General features: G+C 51.0%; 1 protein-coding gene across 1 annotated transcript in view; it reads left to right on the forward strand.

Moving 5' to 3' along the window:
- The window catches only part of LOC137340543 (interleukin-21 receptor-like), an 88257-nt gene that overhangs the window by 27197 nt on the left and 43554 nt on the right, over positions 1–17506 (forward strand). Inside the window, exons 4-7 of the mRNA XM_068003062.1 lie at positions 1900–2096; positions 3293–3444; positions 10955–11123; positions 13644–13752. Of these exons, the coding sequence (XP_067859163.1) occupies positions 1900–2096; positions 3293–3444; positions 10955–11123; positions 13644–13752 (627 nt within the window). The remainder of the gene's footprint in view (positions 1–1899; positions 2097–3292; positions 3445–10954; positions 11124–13643; positions 13753–17506) is intronic.

Here is a 17506-nt window from a genome sequence, read left to right on the forward strand (position 1 = left end):
CACAGGGCACCAGGAGAAGGGCCCAGTCCCATATGGCACCAGGGGAAGGGCCCAATCCCACAGGGCAGGGCACCAGGTGAAGGGCTGAGGACACCAGCAAGGTTGTAAGAAAAATAAGAAGACAAAGTAAAGCAGGAACCAGTGAAACCGTATAAAAGGCTGCAGATTGTAGCAGGTGGGGAAGGCTGAGTGGGATGAAGGGATCATCAGTTTTGAGATCCTGTGAAGAATGAGTTAAAGTCATAGAGTGAGAGAGCTGGATAGAGAGAGGGGCAGACAGCTAAACAGAGAGAGCCAGATAGAGGGAGAGGGACAAATAGAGAGACGACAGAGCAATAGAGGGACCAAGTAGAGCAAAACGGGGAGAGAGACAAATGGAGAGCAAAACAGACAGATGCAAAGAGGGCTGATAGAGATACATTGATGGATAGATAGAGAGAGGCAGAGACAGACAGCAAGAGAAAACGAGAGACAACAGACAGGTGGGTGGATGGACTCAGAGTTGGACAGAGAACAACAGACTGTTGATGGACAGAGAGTTGGGCATAGAGAAAGGGCAACAGGCAGCCAGAGCTGTGAATGTGTTTGAAGTCAGGCTGACTGTTGGGAGAGCTGGGCTTGGTCGATGTGGTTTCTCTCCAGATCTCGAGTTCTGTTTGATGTACAGTCTGTACTGAGTTAGTGTATTTGTGGTGCAGAGATCACAACTCAGTCAGACGCCTCTCGAGCCCTCTCTCTGCATCTGGTATAAATAGATTTATAAAACTCGCCCAGAGGAACCACGGGTGAAACTATAACAGGCACTTCCACCAACCCAACGTCGCACGAATAAAGTGACATCACTAAACATTCCTCTGACTTTGTCAGGCTAAAAAAACCCAAAAATATTCGCAACCTTTTTAGACTCCTGTGGTCCAGGGAAATTCCAGTCTCCCAGGGTCACTCATTTTTAAAAAAGGTTTTCGCCAAAGCTAATTATACTATAATAAAATTATTTGAATATCAGAATTAGTTTCATTACTCGGATAATAACCCTACTGGATTTTTAAAAAAATTAAAGTTTGCTTCCGCGTCTTGCTATCCCCTTTGTTCTCTCTCTTTTTATTATTTTAATATACTTTCACTTTTTTGCAATTTATACAATTTATTCCAGTTTCTTGAAGAATTGATTCAGGAGGTTGTAGGTTCAAGCCCCACTCCAGAGACTCGAGTACAAAATCCAGTGCAGCACTGAGGGAGTGCTGCACCATCAGATGAGACGTTAAACTGAGGTCCTATCTGCCCTCTCAGGTGGATGTAAAAGATCCCATGGCCACTATTTCAAAGAGCAGGGAGTTCTCCCAGAGTCCTAACCAACAATTATCCCTCAACCAACACCTAAAACAGATAATCTGGTCATTTATCTCATTGCTGTTTGTGGCAGCTTGCTGTGCACAAATGGCTCCTACATTACAACAGTGACTACATTTCAATATTACTTGATTGGCTGTAAAATGTTTTGGGATGTTCTGAGGTCGTGAAAGGTGCTATATAAATGCAAGTTCCTTCTTCAGAGCTAATCTGGTACTGAAGCCCAGGGTCACTGGTCGTGCATCATGTGTGGGTTTAGACAGTGAGTGTTGGCTGGTGTGAGAGGGCCACAGTCCAGCCTGGTGCTGCCCTCACTCTAGGTCCATACACCATCCAGCAGGGGACATTGGATAGCGATCAGGAGCAGAAACCCTGGGTGATTTTATTCCCCCTCTGGAGAAGCCAGTCCAAGCACCATTACCACCTCCTGCCTAAGATTCCAACAGACCGGAGACCTTCCTGACGTATGGGGCTCAGTACCACACCCATTGCAGAGCTCCGAAACAAGACTGTGAATCATGTGTAATTTCTCGCCATTTTCCACTCTAGGCAGACTGATGAGCTTTCCTGCAATCTGACTGTGACGTCCTGTTCTGATGGAGGCGGGGGTCTCACCGAGTACAGGTGTGCGCTCCACCAAGACATAGGAATTACAATGGAAAACTACAACATCAGCATCAAGACAAACAGCAGAGGAGTCGAAACCTGTATTGAAACATGTCCTTACTTCAACACAGCACAGAACAGTAAGTGTAAAAACACAACAGGGTCAGACGGGTCCGTCATCTCAGATTTAATGTCTTGGTGAGGGGTGTTAATGCCGGGGAATGAAATACCTTTCCACATTTAGCCTGTTTCATCAAACACTCCCAGGGCAGGTACAGCACGGGTTAGATACAGAGTAAAGCTCCCTCTACACTGTCCCATCAAACACTCCCAGGGCAGGTACAGCACGGATTGGATACAGAGTAAAGCTCCCTCTACACTGTCCCATCAAACACTCCCAGGGCAGGTACAGCACGGATTAGATACAGAGTAAAGCTCCCTCTACACTGTCCCATCAAACGCTCCCAGGGCAGGTACAGCACGGATTAGATACAGAGTAAAGCTCCCTCTACACTGTCCCATCAAACACTCACAGGGCAGGTACAGCACGGGTTAGATACAGAGTAAAGCTCCCTCTACACGGTCCCATCAAACGCTCCCAGGGCAGGTACAGCACGGGTTAGATACAGAGTAAAGCTCCCTCTACACTGTCCCATCAAACACTCCCAGGGCAGGTACAGCACAGGTTAGATACAGAGTAAAGCTCCCTCTACACTGTCCCATCAAACACTCCCAGGGCAGGTACAGCACAGGTTAGATACAGAGTAAAGCCATTTTTACATATATGACAAAAATGAATAATTCTTGTTTGATATCTAAGGTGCCCTTGAGGTAAATACTGGGTTAAAAATGAGGTTCAGTGAATCAGAAATAGAAGGGGCTTTTGGTGAACGAGGAGATGCTTTGTCCAAGTACAGATCTTGCACACCCCTAGTGACCATGTGTAATCCCACCTCCCCAGCTTCTCATCGTACCCCTGAATCACCTCGCTCTCTCCCTCGAAATACATCCAATTGCGCGTCGACTCCATTTCTATCCACTTCAAGGTCCTTCCCGAGGAACTAGTTGCATGACACTGTCACCCTTTGGGTGAAAAGTTCCTTACAACTTCCCTGCTTACTCCTCATGTTTAACTTGTGTCCCTATAACCTATATCGAAAACCAGAATCAATCTCATCAATTCAATTCACTTCACTCCTACACAACCTGACCAGCTTTCCCAGTGTCTGCCCCACAACCGGTACTCAGTGGGGAGTTGGTGATCTTCTCATTTGCAGCACTGTTCATTTTGTATTTCATAATTCAAACTTTAAAAAAAAAATTTGTCTCTCCACAGTTAAGCTTCTTGCACCGTTCAACCTGAGCGTCTCGTACATCGCCCCCTGCGAAATGTACAACTTCACCTGGCAAATGGAATATGACAAATGGCATTACCTACAGGATTTCGAGTATGGGCTGAGATTCAAGAGGACAGAAGATAGCTGGGAGGTAGGACTGCCTCTCTCCGATACTTAACACTAGCGTTTCCCCTACCCAGAGGTATCGTCGAATGTACCCGCACGGGACTGCCAGTGCAATCGTTTCCATCCCCTTTTCAACTAAAAGCGCTGTCTTTCATTGGGATATGATTTTCACGTGCGCCAACTCGCAGTGGGGTACGGGTCCCACAGACACTGACTCTCACTGGGGTACGGGTTCCACAGACACAGACCCTCACTGAGGTACGGGTCCCACAGACACTGACCCTCACTGGGGTACGGGTTCCACAGACACAGACCCTCAATGAGGTACGGGTCCCACAGACACTGACTCTCAATGGGGTACGGGTCCCACAGACACTGACTCTCACTGAGGTACGGGTTCCACAGACACTGACTCTCACTGGGGTACGGGTCCCACAGACACTGACTCTCACTGGGATACAGGTCCCACAGACACTGACTCTCATTGAGGTACGGGTTCCACAGACACTGACTCTCACTGGGGTACGGGTCCCACAGACACTGACTCTCACTGAGGTACGGGTTCCACAGACACTGACTCTCACTGGGGTACGGGTCCCACAGACACTGACTCTCACTGGGATACAGGTCCCACAGACACTGACTCTCACTGGGGTACGGGTCCCACAGACACTGACTCTCACTGGGATACAGGTCCCACAGACACTGACTCTCACTGAGGTACGGGTTCCACAGACACTGACTCTCACTGGGGTACGGGTTCCACAGACACTGACTCTCACTGGGGTACGGGTCCCACAGACACTGACTCTCACTGGGGTACGGGTCCCACAGACACTGACTCTCACTGGGGTACGGGTCCCACAGGCACTGACTCTTACTGGGGTACGGGTCCCACAGACACTGACTCTCACTGAGGTACGGGTTCCACAGACACTGACTCTTACTGGGGTACGGGTTCCACAGGCACTGACTCTCATTGAGGTTGGGTTCCACAGACACTGACTCTCACTGAGGTACGGGTTCCACAGACACTGACTCTCACTGGGATACGGGTCCCACAGACACTGACTCTCAGTGGGGTATGGGTCCCACAGACACTGACTCTCACTGGGGTACGGGTTCCACAGACACTGACTCTCACTGAGGTACGGGTTCCTCAGACACTGACTCTCACTGGGGTATGGGTCCCACAGACACTGACTCTCACTGGGGTATGGGTCCCACAGACACTGACTCTCAGTGGGGTATGGGTCCCACAGACACTGACTCTCAGTGGGGTACGGGTCCCACAGACACTGACTCTCACTGAGGTACGGGTTCCACAGACACTGACTCTCACTGGGATACGGGTCCCACAGACACTGACTCTCACTGGGGTATGGGTGCCACGGACACTGACTCTCACTGGGGTACGGGTTCCACAGACACTGACTCTCACTCAGGTACGGGTTCCACAGACACTGACTCTCACTGGGGTACGGGTTCCACAGACCCTGACTTTCACTGGGATACGGGTCCCACAGACCCTGACTTTCACTGGGGTACGGGTGCCACAGACACTGACTTTCACTGGGGTACGGGTGCCACGGACACTGACTCTCACTGGGTTATGGGTCCCACAGACACTGACTCTCACTGGGGTACGGGTCCCACAGACCCTGACTTTCACTGGGGTACAGGTGCCACGGACACTGACTCTCACTGAGGTACGGGTTCCACAGACACTGACTCTCACTGGGGTACGGGTCCCACAGACACTGACTCTCACTGGGGTACGGGTCCCACAGACCCTGACTTTCACTGGGGTACGGGTTCCACAGACACTGACTCTCACTGGGCTGCGGGTTCCACAGACACGATGGGCCGAAGGGCCTCTATCCGTGCTGTATAACTCTATGACTCTCACTCAGGTACGGGTTCCACAGACACTGACTCTCACTGGGGTACGGGTCCCACAGACCCTGACTTTCACTGGGGTACGGGTTCCACAGACACTGACTCTCACTGGGGTACGGGTCCCACAGACCCTGACTTTCACTGGGGTACGGGTTCCACAGACACTGACTCTCACTGGGGTACGGGTCCCACAGACCCTGACTTTCACTGGGGTACGGGTCCCACAGACACTGACTCTCAGTGGGGTACGGGTTCCACAGACACTGACTCTCAGTTGGGTACGGGTTCCATGGGCATGGAGGCTCAGGTGGGCTGAAGGGGAGGATAGAGAGTAACTGGTGAAAGATTGTTTCTATCGGTCAGGGAAAAATAACGAGAGGCTCAAATTTAATATAATCATTAAAAAAACTAGAAAAGCATCTTTACGCAGAGGGTGGTTGGATTGTCGGATTCTCTGTCACAAATTAAATAAAATCTGGAATTAAAATACTAATACTACTGGTGGCCATGAAACTACCGGATTGTCGTAAAAACCCATCTGGTTCACTATTGTCCTTTAGGGAAGGAAACCTGCCGTCCTTACCCTGTCTGGCCTATATGTGACACCAGACCCACAGCAATGTGGTTGATTCTTAATTGCCCTCTGAAATGGCCTAGCAAGCCACTCAGTTGTAAAATATCGCTAAAACCAGTCGTCATTATAATAAATAAACCGGACGGACACCCAGCATCGGACCACTAGGCACCGGACACGACAAAGGCAAACCGAGCCCAGTCAACCCTGCCAAGTCCTCCTCACTAACATCTGGGGACTTGTGCCAAAATTGGGAGAGCTGTCCCACAGACGAGTCAAGCAACAGCCTGACATCGCCATACTCACAGAATCATACCTTTCAGCCAACTTCCCAGACTCTTCCATCACCATCCCTGGGTATGTCCTGTCCCACTGGCAGGACAGACCGACCAGAGGTGGCGTTACAGTGATATACAGTCAGGAGGGAGTGGCCCTGGGAGTCCTCAACATTGACTCTGGACCCCATGAAATCTCATGGCATCAGGTCAAACATGAACAAGGAAACCTCCTGCTGATTACCACCTACCGTCCTCCCTCAGCTGATGAATCAGTCCTCCTCCATGTTGAGCACCACTTGGAGGAAGCACTGAGTGTAGCAAGGCACAGAATGTACTCTGGGTGGGGGACTTCAATGTCCATCACTAAGAGTGACTCGGTAGCACCACTACTGACCGAGGTGGCCGAGTCCTGAAGGACATCGATGCCAGACTGGGCCTGCGACAGGTGGTGAGTGAACCAACACGAGGGAAAAACTTACTTGACCTCGTCCTCACCAATTTACCTGTCACAAATGCATCTGTCCATGACAGTATTGGTAGGAGTGACCACCGCACAGTCCTCGTGGAGATGAAGTCCCGTCTTCGCACTGAGGACACCATCCAACGTGTTGTGTGGCACTACCACCGTGCTAAATGGGATAGATTCAGAACAGATCTAGCAGCTCAAAACTGGGCATCCATGAGGTGCTGTGAGCCATCAGCAGCAGCAGAATTGTATTCCAGCACAATCTGTAACCTCATGGCCCAGCATATTCCTCACTCTACCATTACCAACAAGCCAGGGGGGTCAACCCTGGTTCAATGAGGAGTGTAGAAGAGCATGCCAGGAGCAGCACCAGGCATACCTAAAAATGAGGTGCCAACCTGGTGAAGCTACAATTCAGGACTACATGCATGCTAAACAGCGGAAGCAACATGCTATAGACAGAGCTAAGTGATTCCACAACCAACGGATCAGATCAAAGCTCTGCAGTCCTGCCACATCCAGTCGTGAATGGTGGTGGACAATTAAACAACTAACGGGAGGAGGAGGCTCTGCAAACATCCCCATCCTCAATGAAGGCAGAGTCCAGCATGTGAGTGCAAAAGACAACGATGAAGCGTTTGCAACCATCTTCAGCCAGAAGTGCCAAGTGGATGATCCATCTCGGCCTCCTCCCGATATCCCCACCATCACAGAAGCCAGTCTTCAGCAAATTCAATTCACTCCACGTGATATCAAGAAACAGCTGAGTGCACTGGATACAGCAAAGGCTATGGGCCTCGACAACATCCCAGCTGTAGTTCTGAAGACTTGTGCTCCAGAACTAGCTGCACCTCTAGCCAAACTGTTCCAGTACAGCTACAACACTGGCATCTACCCGACAATGTGGAAAATTGCCCAGGTATGTCCTGTCCACAAAAAGCAGGACAAATCCAATCTGGCCAATTACCGCCCCATCAGTCTACTCTCAATCATCAGCAAAGTGATGGAAGGTGTCGTCGACAGTGCTATCAAGCGGCACTTACTCACCAATAACCTGCTCACCGATGCTCAGTTTGGGTTCCGCCAGGACCGCTCGGCTCCAGACCTCATTACAGCCTTGGTCCAAACATAGACAAAAGAGCTGAATTCCAGAGGTGAGGTGAAAGTGACTGCCCTTGATATCAAGGCAGCATTTGACCGAGTGTGGCACCAAGGAGCCCAAGTAAAATTGAAGTCAATGGGAATCAGGGGGAAAATTCTCCAGTGGCTGGAGTCATACCTAGCACAAAGGAAGATGGTCGTGGTTGTTGGAGGCCAATCATCTCAGCCCCAGGGCATTGCTGCAGGAGTTCCTCAGGGCAGTGTCCTAGGCCCAACCATCTTCAGTTGCTTCATCAATGACCTTCCCTCCATCATAAGGTCAGAAATGGGGATGTTCGCTGATGATTGCACAGTGTTCAGTTCCATTCACAACCCCTCAAATAATGAAGCAGTCCGAGCCCACATGCAGCAAGACCTGGACAACATCCAGGCTTGGGCTGATAAGTGGCAAGTAACATTCGCGCCAGACAAGTGCCAGGCAATGACCATCTCCAACAAGAGAGCGTCTAACCACCTCCCCTTGACAGTCAACGGCATTACCATCGCCGAATCCCCCACCATCAACATCCTGGGGGTCACCATTGACCAGATACTTAGCTGGACCAGCCATATAAATACTGTGGCTACAAGAGCAGGTCAGAGGCTGGGTATTCTGCGGCGAGTGACTCACCTCCTGACTCTCCAAAGCCTTTCCACCATCTACAAGGCACAAGTCAGGAGTGTGATGGAATACTCTCCACTTGCCTGGATGAGTGCAGCTCCAACAACACTCAAGAAGCTCGACACCATCCAGGACAAAGCAGCCCGCTTGATTGACACCCCATCCACCACCCTAAACATTCACTCCCTTCACCACCGGCGCACTGTGGCTGCAGTGTGTACCATCCACAGGATGCACTGCAGCAACTCACCAAGGCTTCTTTGACAGCACCTCCCAAACCCGTGACCTCTACCACCTAGAAGGACATGAGCAGCAGGTACATGGGAACAACACCACCTGCACGTTCCCCTCCAAGTCACACACCATCCTGACTTGGAAATATATCGCCGTTCCTTCATCGTCGCTTGTTCAAAATCCTGGAACTCCCTTCCTAACAGCACTGTGGGAGAACCTTCACCACATGGACTGCAGCGGTTCAAGAAGGCGGCTCACCACCACCTTCTCAAGGGCAATTAGGGATGGGCAATAAATGCCGGCCTCGCCAGCGACGCCCACATCCCATGAATGAATAAAAAAAAACGATGTTGGAACAGAGTCTAGGAAGTGTTTAAAAAGACAATTAGATAGTTGCTTGAAATATCAATGGGTACGAGGAGTGAGCAGGACAGTGGGATTAAACTGGGTTGTTTATGTGGACTGGATGGGTCCCATGCTGCAACATTCAACGGTGCCTTGTCCAGTTTGGTGCAATGAGCTGCAGATTCTCAGTTTTATTCCATGTCTCCCTGAAGCCCCCTCCAGTGGCTCATTCAAGTAGTGCCTCATTCTGCAGGGTGAATCATTTCCTCTCAGTTCTGGGGCTCCCTCCTCACCACGTATCGAGGGGAAGGGTTGAAAACATTAATGTGCCCTCCTCTCATTTCTGCTTCCTTTTGTACTAATTGATTTATCACAAAAAACAGAGTCAGCAATGTTAAAACCAAAAATTGGGTTACAAAGTGAAGCAAAGTATTCAGTAACTGAGGCAGCGCTGGCTGGAATGGGGGATTTTCTCCAGACTGATTGCTGAAAGCTGTCCTTCTCATGGTCAGAAGACTATTCCTGGGCAAGCAGCCCAGGTGCTGGAGGACTGAAGGAGGGACTTCCTGCCCAAGGCTACAGCTCAGAGCCTGGGCTGAAAGGTGGGAGGCCCTTGGTGAAGCTCCAGCCTGTTAGCAAATTGAGGATGGATTAGAGCTGGAGTCAGGCCATGTCCTCGATCTGCTCACTCCAGAGATAAAATGGCATCAGCTCTGTCCTCCTTTCCTCCGCCCTGAAACACAGAGCCACAGGGCGGCAACACAAATTCAAAATACTCAGCCATCAACCTGCTGCTGAACTGATTCAAGTCAAGTTCTGGGAGGACGAGGGGGTCCGGTGCAGGGGGGTCAGGTGGAGCTGGTGCAGTGGGGTCTGATGTGGGGGTGGGGTCCAGTGCGAAGGGGGTTTCAGGGGGGCCTGGTGCAAGGGTGAGGGCGGTCCAGTGCAAGGTGGGCTCTGGTGGAGCCGGTGCGGGGGGGGGTCTGGTTGGGCAGTGGGAGGGGCTCCGGTGCAGGGGGTCCGGTTCGGGGGGAGGTCCAATGTGAACAGATTAAATGGCAAACCGTTTGAGCCTCAATATCTCATTCCCCCCCATGGGTGATTACCCTCGATGGGGTACAGTCGCATACTCACTGGACACACTCCTGTGCCTTGCACAAGTGGCCATTCCTGGTGAGCATTAGTAGTATATTCTTGGAGTGCAGTAGCTTAGTGATTACGTTACTGGACCAGTAATCCAGAGAATGCGAGTTCAATCCCACCAGGGCAGTTTTAGATTTCGAATTCAGTTTAAAAATATCTGTAGTAAAAACCTGGTCTCAGTAAATGCGACCTTGAAGCTGTCAGATTATCGTTAAAAACCAACTGGTTCGCTAATGTCCTTTAGGGAAGGAAACCTGCCGTCCTTACCCGGTCTGGGCCAATATGTGACTCCAGTCCCACACCAACGTGGTTGACTCTTAATTGCGCTCTCAAGTGGCCAAGCAAACCCCTCAGTTGTATTAAACTGCTTGTAGAAGGCCCACCACCTTCTCAGGTCAACTGGGGATGGGCAATAATGGCGACCTTACCAGCGACGCCCACATCCCGAGAATGAATAGAAAAGAACTAAGTCTGAATCTTTTCTTGCAGGGAAGGGGGAACAGAAGGTTCAACTGGATAGCAACCAAGAGCAGGAACCCTGCCTGATTTTCCACCTCCCTAGGTGAAGTGAGGAGTCTGCAACTTGATGGCAGATCTCAGCCCATTAGCCCATGGATTGCTGGTTCATCCCTCTCCCCAGCACAACACCTAACTGCCCTGTGAATAATTCCACTGGTTTTCCTCCATTACCCTGTCCAAGTTTCAATCACTCTGCGAGTGAAGACATCAGTACCCGTCAGCACTCAGTACCCGTTAGCGATCCGCCTGACTCAGTTCCAAGGTGAAGAGTTTGTTTTTTTGATGATTAATGAAACTATTGACTTCCATTTACAGGCCCAGAAACTCAAGCATGTAACAAATAACCAGAGGATGTTCCCGCTAGTCCATTCAGAGTTGGCCTCAGACACAGAGTATTCAGCACAGATCTGCAGCCGGCCTGCGGAGGGGTCTGGTTACGAAGGGGTCTGGAGTGACTGGAGCCCCCCAGTGAAGTGGAGAACAGGTCAGTCCGGCTTGAAATGGCGGGAGGTCAATGGATTCCTTTGTTCGAAGGGTCTCCAGCCCCAATTCTGGGCAGAATTGGAAAATGCTGAGTTTCCACAACTCTGAACTCCATGTGACTAGTGGTGTCTCACAGGGATCTGTGTTGGTGCCTCAATTATTCACTGTATTTAGAATCATAGAATGGTTACAGCACAGAAGGAGGCCATTCGACCTGTTCAGCCCGTGCCGGCCCACTGCAAGAGCAACCCAGCTAGTCCCACTCCCCCGCCCTTTCCCCGTAGCCCTGGAAATTTTTCCCCTTCAAGTACTTATTCAGTTCCCTTTTGAAGGCCACGATTGAATCTGCCTCCACCACCCCCTCGGGCAGTGTATTCCAGATCCTAACCACTCACTGCGTAAAAAAGTTTTTCCTCATGTCACCTTTGGTTCTTTTGCCAATCACCTTAAATCTGGTTCCTCTGGTTCTTGACCCTCCTGCAAATGGGAACAGTTTCTCTCTATCTACTCTCTCTGGACCCCTCTAGATTTATTAACGACTCAGATGAGGGGATAGAGAGCCACATATCCAAGTTTGCCGATGACACAAAGATAGGCAGCATTGTAAGCAGTGTAGATGGAAGCACAAAATTAGAGAGATATTAATAGATTAAGTGAATGGGCAAATGGATTTCAATGTAGGCAAGTGTGAGGTCATCCACTTTGGACCTAAAAAGGATAGATCAGAGTATTTTCTAAATGGTGAAAAGCTCAAAACAGTGGAGGTCCAAAGAGACTTAGGGATCCATGTACAAAGATCATTAAAATGTCATGGACAGGTACAGAAAATAATCAAAAAGGCTAAAGGAATGCTGACTTTTATATCTAGAAGACTAGAATACAAGGGGGTAGAAGTTATGCTACAGCTATACAAAGCCCTGGTTAGACCACACCTGGAATACTGGGTTCAGTTCTGGGCACCGCACCTCAGGAAGGATATATTGGCCTTGGAGAGAGTGCAGTGTAGATTTGCTAGAATGATACCTGGACTCCAAGGGTTAAATTACGAGGAGAGATTACACAAACTAGGGTTGTATTCCCTGGAATTTAGAAGATTAAGGGGTGATTTGATCGAAGTTTTCAAGATATTAAGGGGAATTGATAGGGTAGATAGAGAGAAACTATTTCCGCTGGTTGGAGAGTCTAGAACTAGGAGACAGAGCATAAAAATTAGAGCCAGGACTTTCAGGTATTAAGGGATATGGGGCTACGGCGGGTATATGGAGTTAAGTCACAGATCAGCCATGATCTTATTGAATGGCGGAACAGGCTCGAGGGACTGAATGGCCTACTCCTGTTCCTATGTTAGCAGAATACGAGTGGAGGAGAGGGGGGTGGGTATGGGTTGGGGAGGGGAGGGGATAGGTGAAGGGTGGGGAGAGGAGGGGATGGGTGAAGGGTGGGGAGAGGATGGGTGAGGGGTGGGGATGGGAGGGGATGGGTGAGCGGAGGGGAGAAGCGGGTGAGGGTTGGAGAGGAGAGGGGATGGGTGAGGGGTGGGGAGAGGAGGGGATGGGTGAAGGGTGGGGAGAGGATGGGTGAGGGGTGGGGATGGGAGGGGATGGGTGGGGGGGAGGGGATGGGTGAAGGTGGGGATGGGAGGGGATGGGTGGGGGGGAGGGGATGGGTGAAGGTGGGGAGGGAAGGGAATGGGTGAGCGGAGTGGGAGGGGGTGGGTGAGGGTTGGAAAGGGGGGGTGGGTGAGGGATGGGGTGGGGAGGGGATGGGTGAGGGGTGGGGAGGGGATGGGTGAGGGGTGGGGATGGGAGGGGATGGGTGAGCGGAGGGGAGAAGCGGGTGAGGGTTGGAGAGGAGAGGGGATGGGTGAGGGGTGGGGAGAGGAGGGGATGGGTGGGGGGGGAGGGGATGGGTGAAGGTGGGGATGGGAGGGGATGGGTGGGGGGGAGGGGATGGGTGAAGGTGGGGAGGGAAGGGAATGGGTGAGCGGAGTGGGAGGGGGTGGGTGAGGGTTGGAAAGGGGGGATGGGTGAGGGCTGGGGAGGGGGGGGTGGGGAGGAGAGGGGGATGGGTGAGGGGTTCTGCTCTGTGCCTCTCACTCTGCTCCCCAGTGTCACTGTTACTTTGATATGAAGTTAATTCTATAGTGACCAGCAGAATTTTGTTCCCTGTTCTATAAATCTCACCTCCTTTTCCTTGTGACATCGGTCACTTTCTACCGGGCCGGGTTTGTTTTGTTTCTTCACCCTCCCCCCACACCCCGCAAGTTTCCCTCTGCTCCCGAGGATTACCGCCTCGTTCAGTGGCTGCTTTGCCCTCTCTCCATTACCCAGGCACGACCAGGCCAAGTATCAGCGCAGCACTGGCTCAGCCCTGGGTACAGGCCCCCGGCCTTCAGGAGAGAAAACACCATTAAAACTGAAATCATTAAAACTGAAATCATTAAAACTGAAATCATTAAAACTGAAATCATTAAAACTGCCACTTTTAGTGCAACAACCATGTTTTTTTTCATACTCTCCAGCGGTGTGTGAGACAGATCTTGACAAGATGGCCTGGCTTCCATTTCTCATTGGCATCTTATCTACGCTGATTTTAGTTGCGACAGTTGTGACCTTCAATATACCCCAAAGGTAAGTCCACCCGTGGTCTCCCTCACTTCCTGCAACGTGCACTGGTTCTATCGCGGTCCAAACATCATATTCAGTAGGTATGATGTCAAAATGATGGTGCCTTACCTGCTACTTTATTCCTGATGTTCAACACAATATCTCCCATATTTCTCTCTTTTTGTGTGTGTCTCCCCAAAGGGACCGACCAACAGACACACTCCCCAAACCCCCTCGCCCCCACTCCCAAATCCCCTCTCCCACTCTCTCTTCCAAACCCCCTCATCCTCTCTCTCTCTCCCAAACCCCCTCACCCCCTCCCTCTCCCAAACCCCCTCACCCCCTCCCTCTCCCAAACCCCCTCACCCCCTCCCTCTCCCAAATCCCCTCACCCCCTCACTCTCCCAAGCCCCCTCACCCCCTCTCTCTCCCAAACCCCCTCACCCTCTCCCAAGCCCCTCTCCCACTCTCTCTTCCAAACCCCCTCACCCTCTCCCTCTCCCACTCTCTCTTCCAAACCCCCTCACCCTCTCTCTCTCCCAAACCCCCTCACCCCGTCTCTCTCCCAAACCCCCTCACCCCGTCTCTCTCCCAAACCCCCTCACCCCGTCTCTCTCCCAAACCCCCTCACCCCGTCTCTCTCCCAAACCCCTCACCCCGTCTCTCTCCCAAACCCCCTCACCCCGTCTCTCTCCCAAACCCCCTCACCCCGTCTCTCTCCCAAACCCCCTCACCCCGTCTCTCTCCCAAACCCCCTCACCCAGTCTCTCTCCCAAACCCCCTCACCCCGTCTCTCTCCCAAACCCCCTCACCCCGTCTCTCTCCCAAACCCCCTCACCCCGTCTCTCTCCCAAACCCCCTCACCCCGTCTCTCTCCCAAACCCCCTCACCCCGTCTCTCTCCCAAGCCGCCTCACCCCCTCTCTCTCCCAAGCCGCCTCACCCGCTCACTCTCCCAAACCCCCTCTCCCGCTCTCTCTCCCAAACCCCCTCACCCGCTCTCTCTCCCAAACCCCTCACCCGCTCTCTCTCCCAAACCCCCTCACCCGCTCTCTCTCCCAAACCCCCTCACCCGCTCTCTCTCCCAAACCCCCTCACCCGCTCTCTCTCCCAAACCCCCTCACCCGCTCTCTCTCCCAAACCCCCTCACCCGCTCTCTCTCCCAAACCCCCTCACCCGCTCTCTCTCCCAAACCCCCTCTCCCGCTCTCTCCCAAGCCCCCCTCCCGCTCTCTCTCCCAAGCCCCCCTCCCGCTCTCTCTCCCAAGCCCCCCTCCCGCTCTCTCTCCCAAGCCCCCCTCCCGCTCTCTCTCCCAAGCCCCCCTCCCGCTCTCTCTCCCAAGCCCCCCTCCCGCTCTCTCTCCCAAGCCCCCCTCCCGCTCTCTCTCCCAAGCCCCCCCTCCCGCTCTCTCTCCCAAGCCCCCCTCCCGCTCTCTCTCCCAAGCCCCCCTCCCGCTCTCTCTCCCAATCCCCCCCTCCCGCTCTCTCTCCCAATCCCCCCCTCCCGCTCTCTCTCCCAATCCCCCTCTCCCGCACTCTTTCCCAATCCCCCTCTCCTGCTATCTCTCCCAAACCCCCCCTCCCGCTCTCTCCCAAACCCCCTCACCCGCTCTCTCTCTCCCCTCTCCCCTTTCCCCCGCTCTAGCAAGAAATATAAAAACCTACAGTAAAAGCTTCTACAAGTATATAAAAAGGAAGAGGGTAGCTAAAGTAAACATTGGTCCCTTAGAGGATGAAACTGGGGAAATAATAATGGAAAACAAGGAAATGGCAGAGGAATTGAACAGATATTTTGTATCTGTCTTCACAGTAGAAGACACTAATAACATACCAATAATAGTAGAAAATCAAGGGGCAAAGGGGAGGGAGGAACTAAAAACAATCACGATCACTAGAGAAAAAGTACTAGGTAAACTAATGGGTCTAAAGGCTGACAAGTCCCCTGAACCTGATGGCTTGCATCCGAGGGTCTTAAAGGAAGTGGCTACGGAGATAGTGGATGCATTGATTGTAATCTTCCAGAATTCATGGATTCTGGAAAGGTCCCTGCGGATTGGAAAACCGCAAACGTAACACCCCTATTCAAGAAGGGAATGAGACAGAAAGCAGGCAACTATAGACCAGTTAGCCTAACATCTGTCATTGGGAAAATGCTAGAATCCATTATGAAGGAAGTAGTAGCAGGATATTTGGAGACTCATAATACAATCAAGGAGAGTAAACATGGTTTTATGAAGGGGAAATCGTGTCTGACAAATTTATTAGAGTTCTTTGAGGAAGTAACGGGCAGGGTGGATAAAGGGGAACCAATGAATGCAGTCAATTTGGATTTCCAAAAGGCATTCGATAAGGTGCCACATAAAAGGTTACTGCACAAGATAAGAGTTCATGGTGTTGGGGGTAATATACTGGCATGGATAGAGGATTGGCTAACTAACAGAAAACAAAGAGTCGGGATAAAAGGGTCATTTTCAAAATGGCAATCTGTAACTAGTGGGGTGCCGCAGGGATCAGTGCTGGGGCCTCAACTATTTACAATATATATCAATGACTTGGATGAAGGAAAGGAGTGTCTTGTGGCCAAATTTGCTGATGATACAAAGATAGGTGGAAAAGCAAGTTGCGATGAGGACACAAAGTGTCTGTAAAGGGATATTGACAGATTAAGCGAATGGACATAAATTTGGCAGATGGAACATAATGTGGGAAAATGTGAAGTCGTCCACTTTGGAAGGAAAAATAAAAAAGGAAAATATTATTTGAATGGAGAAATACTACAAAATGCTGCGGTACAGAGGGATCTGGGTGTCCTCGTACATGAAACACAAAAAGTCAACTTTCAGGTGCAGCAGGTAATCCGGAAGGCAAACGGAATATTGGCCTTTATTTCTAAGGGGATGGAATATAAAAGCAGGGAAGTCATGCTACAACTGTACAGGGTGCTGGTGAGACCACACCTGGAGTACTGCATACAGTTCTGGTGCACTTATTTAAGGAAGGACATACTTGCATTGGAGGCAGTTCAGAGAAGGTTCACTAGGTTGATTCCAGGTATGGAAGGGTTGTCTTATGAGAAAAGATTGAACAGGTTGGGTCTATACTCATTGGAGTTTAGAAGAATGAGAGGAGATCTTATTGAAACATATAAGATTCTGAGGGGACTCGATAGGGTAGATGCTGAGAGGATGTTACCCCTCGTGGGGGAATCTAAAACTAGGGGGCATAGTCTCAAAATAAGGGGTCGCCTGTTTAAGACGGAAATGAGGAGGAATTTCTTCTCCCAGAGGGTGGTGAATCTTTGGAATTCTTTACCTCAAAAAGCTGTGGAGGCTGAGTCATTGAATACATTCAAGGCTGAGTTAGACAAATTTTTGATCAGCAAGGGAGTCAAAGGATATGGGGAAAGGGCGGGAAAGTGGAGTTGAGATAAAAATCAGATCAGCCATGATCTCATTAAATGGCGGAGCAGGCTCGAAGGGCCAAATGGCCTACTCCTGCTCTTATCTTTTATGATCTAATGGCTCTCTCTCCCAAACCTCTCTCCCAAACCCCCTGTCCTGCTCTCTTTCCCAAATCCCCTCTCCCGCTCTCTCACCCAAACCCCATCTACCGCTCTCTCTCTCACCCAAACCCCCTCTCCCGCTCTCTCTCCCAAACCCACTCTACTGCTCTCTCCCGAACCCCTTTTCCCGCTCTCTCTCTCCCGAACCCTTTCTCTTCCTCTTTCTCTCCCAAACCCTCTCTCCCACTCTCCCTTTCCCGAACCCCCCTCTCCTACCC

Source organism: Heptranchias perlo, chromosome 22 (assembly GCF_035084215.1).
Source record: "Heptranchias perlo isolate sHepPer1 chromosome 22, sHepPer1.hap1, whole genome shotgun sequence".
In the NCBI taxonomy this organism is placed as follows: domain Eukaryota; kingdom Metazoa; phylum Chordata; class Chondrichthyes; order Hexanchiformes; family Hexanchidae; genus Heptranchias; species Heptranchias perlo.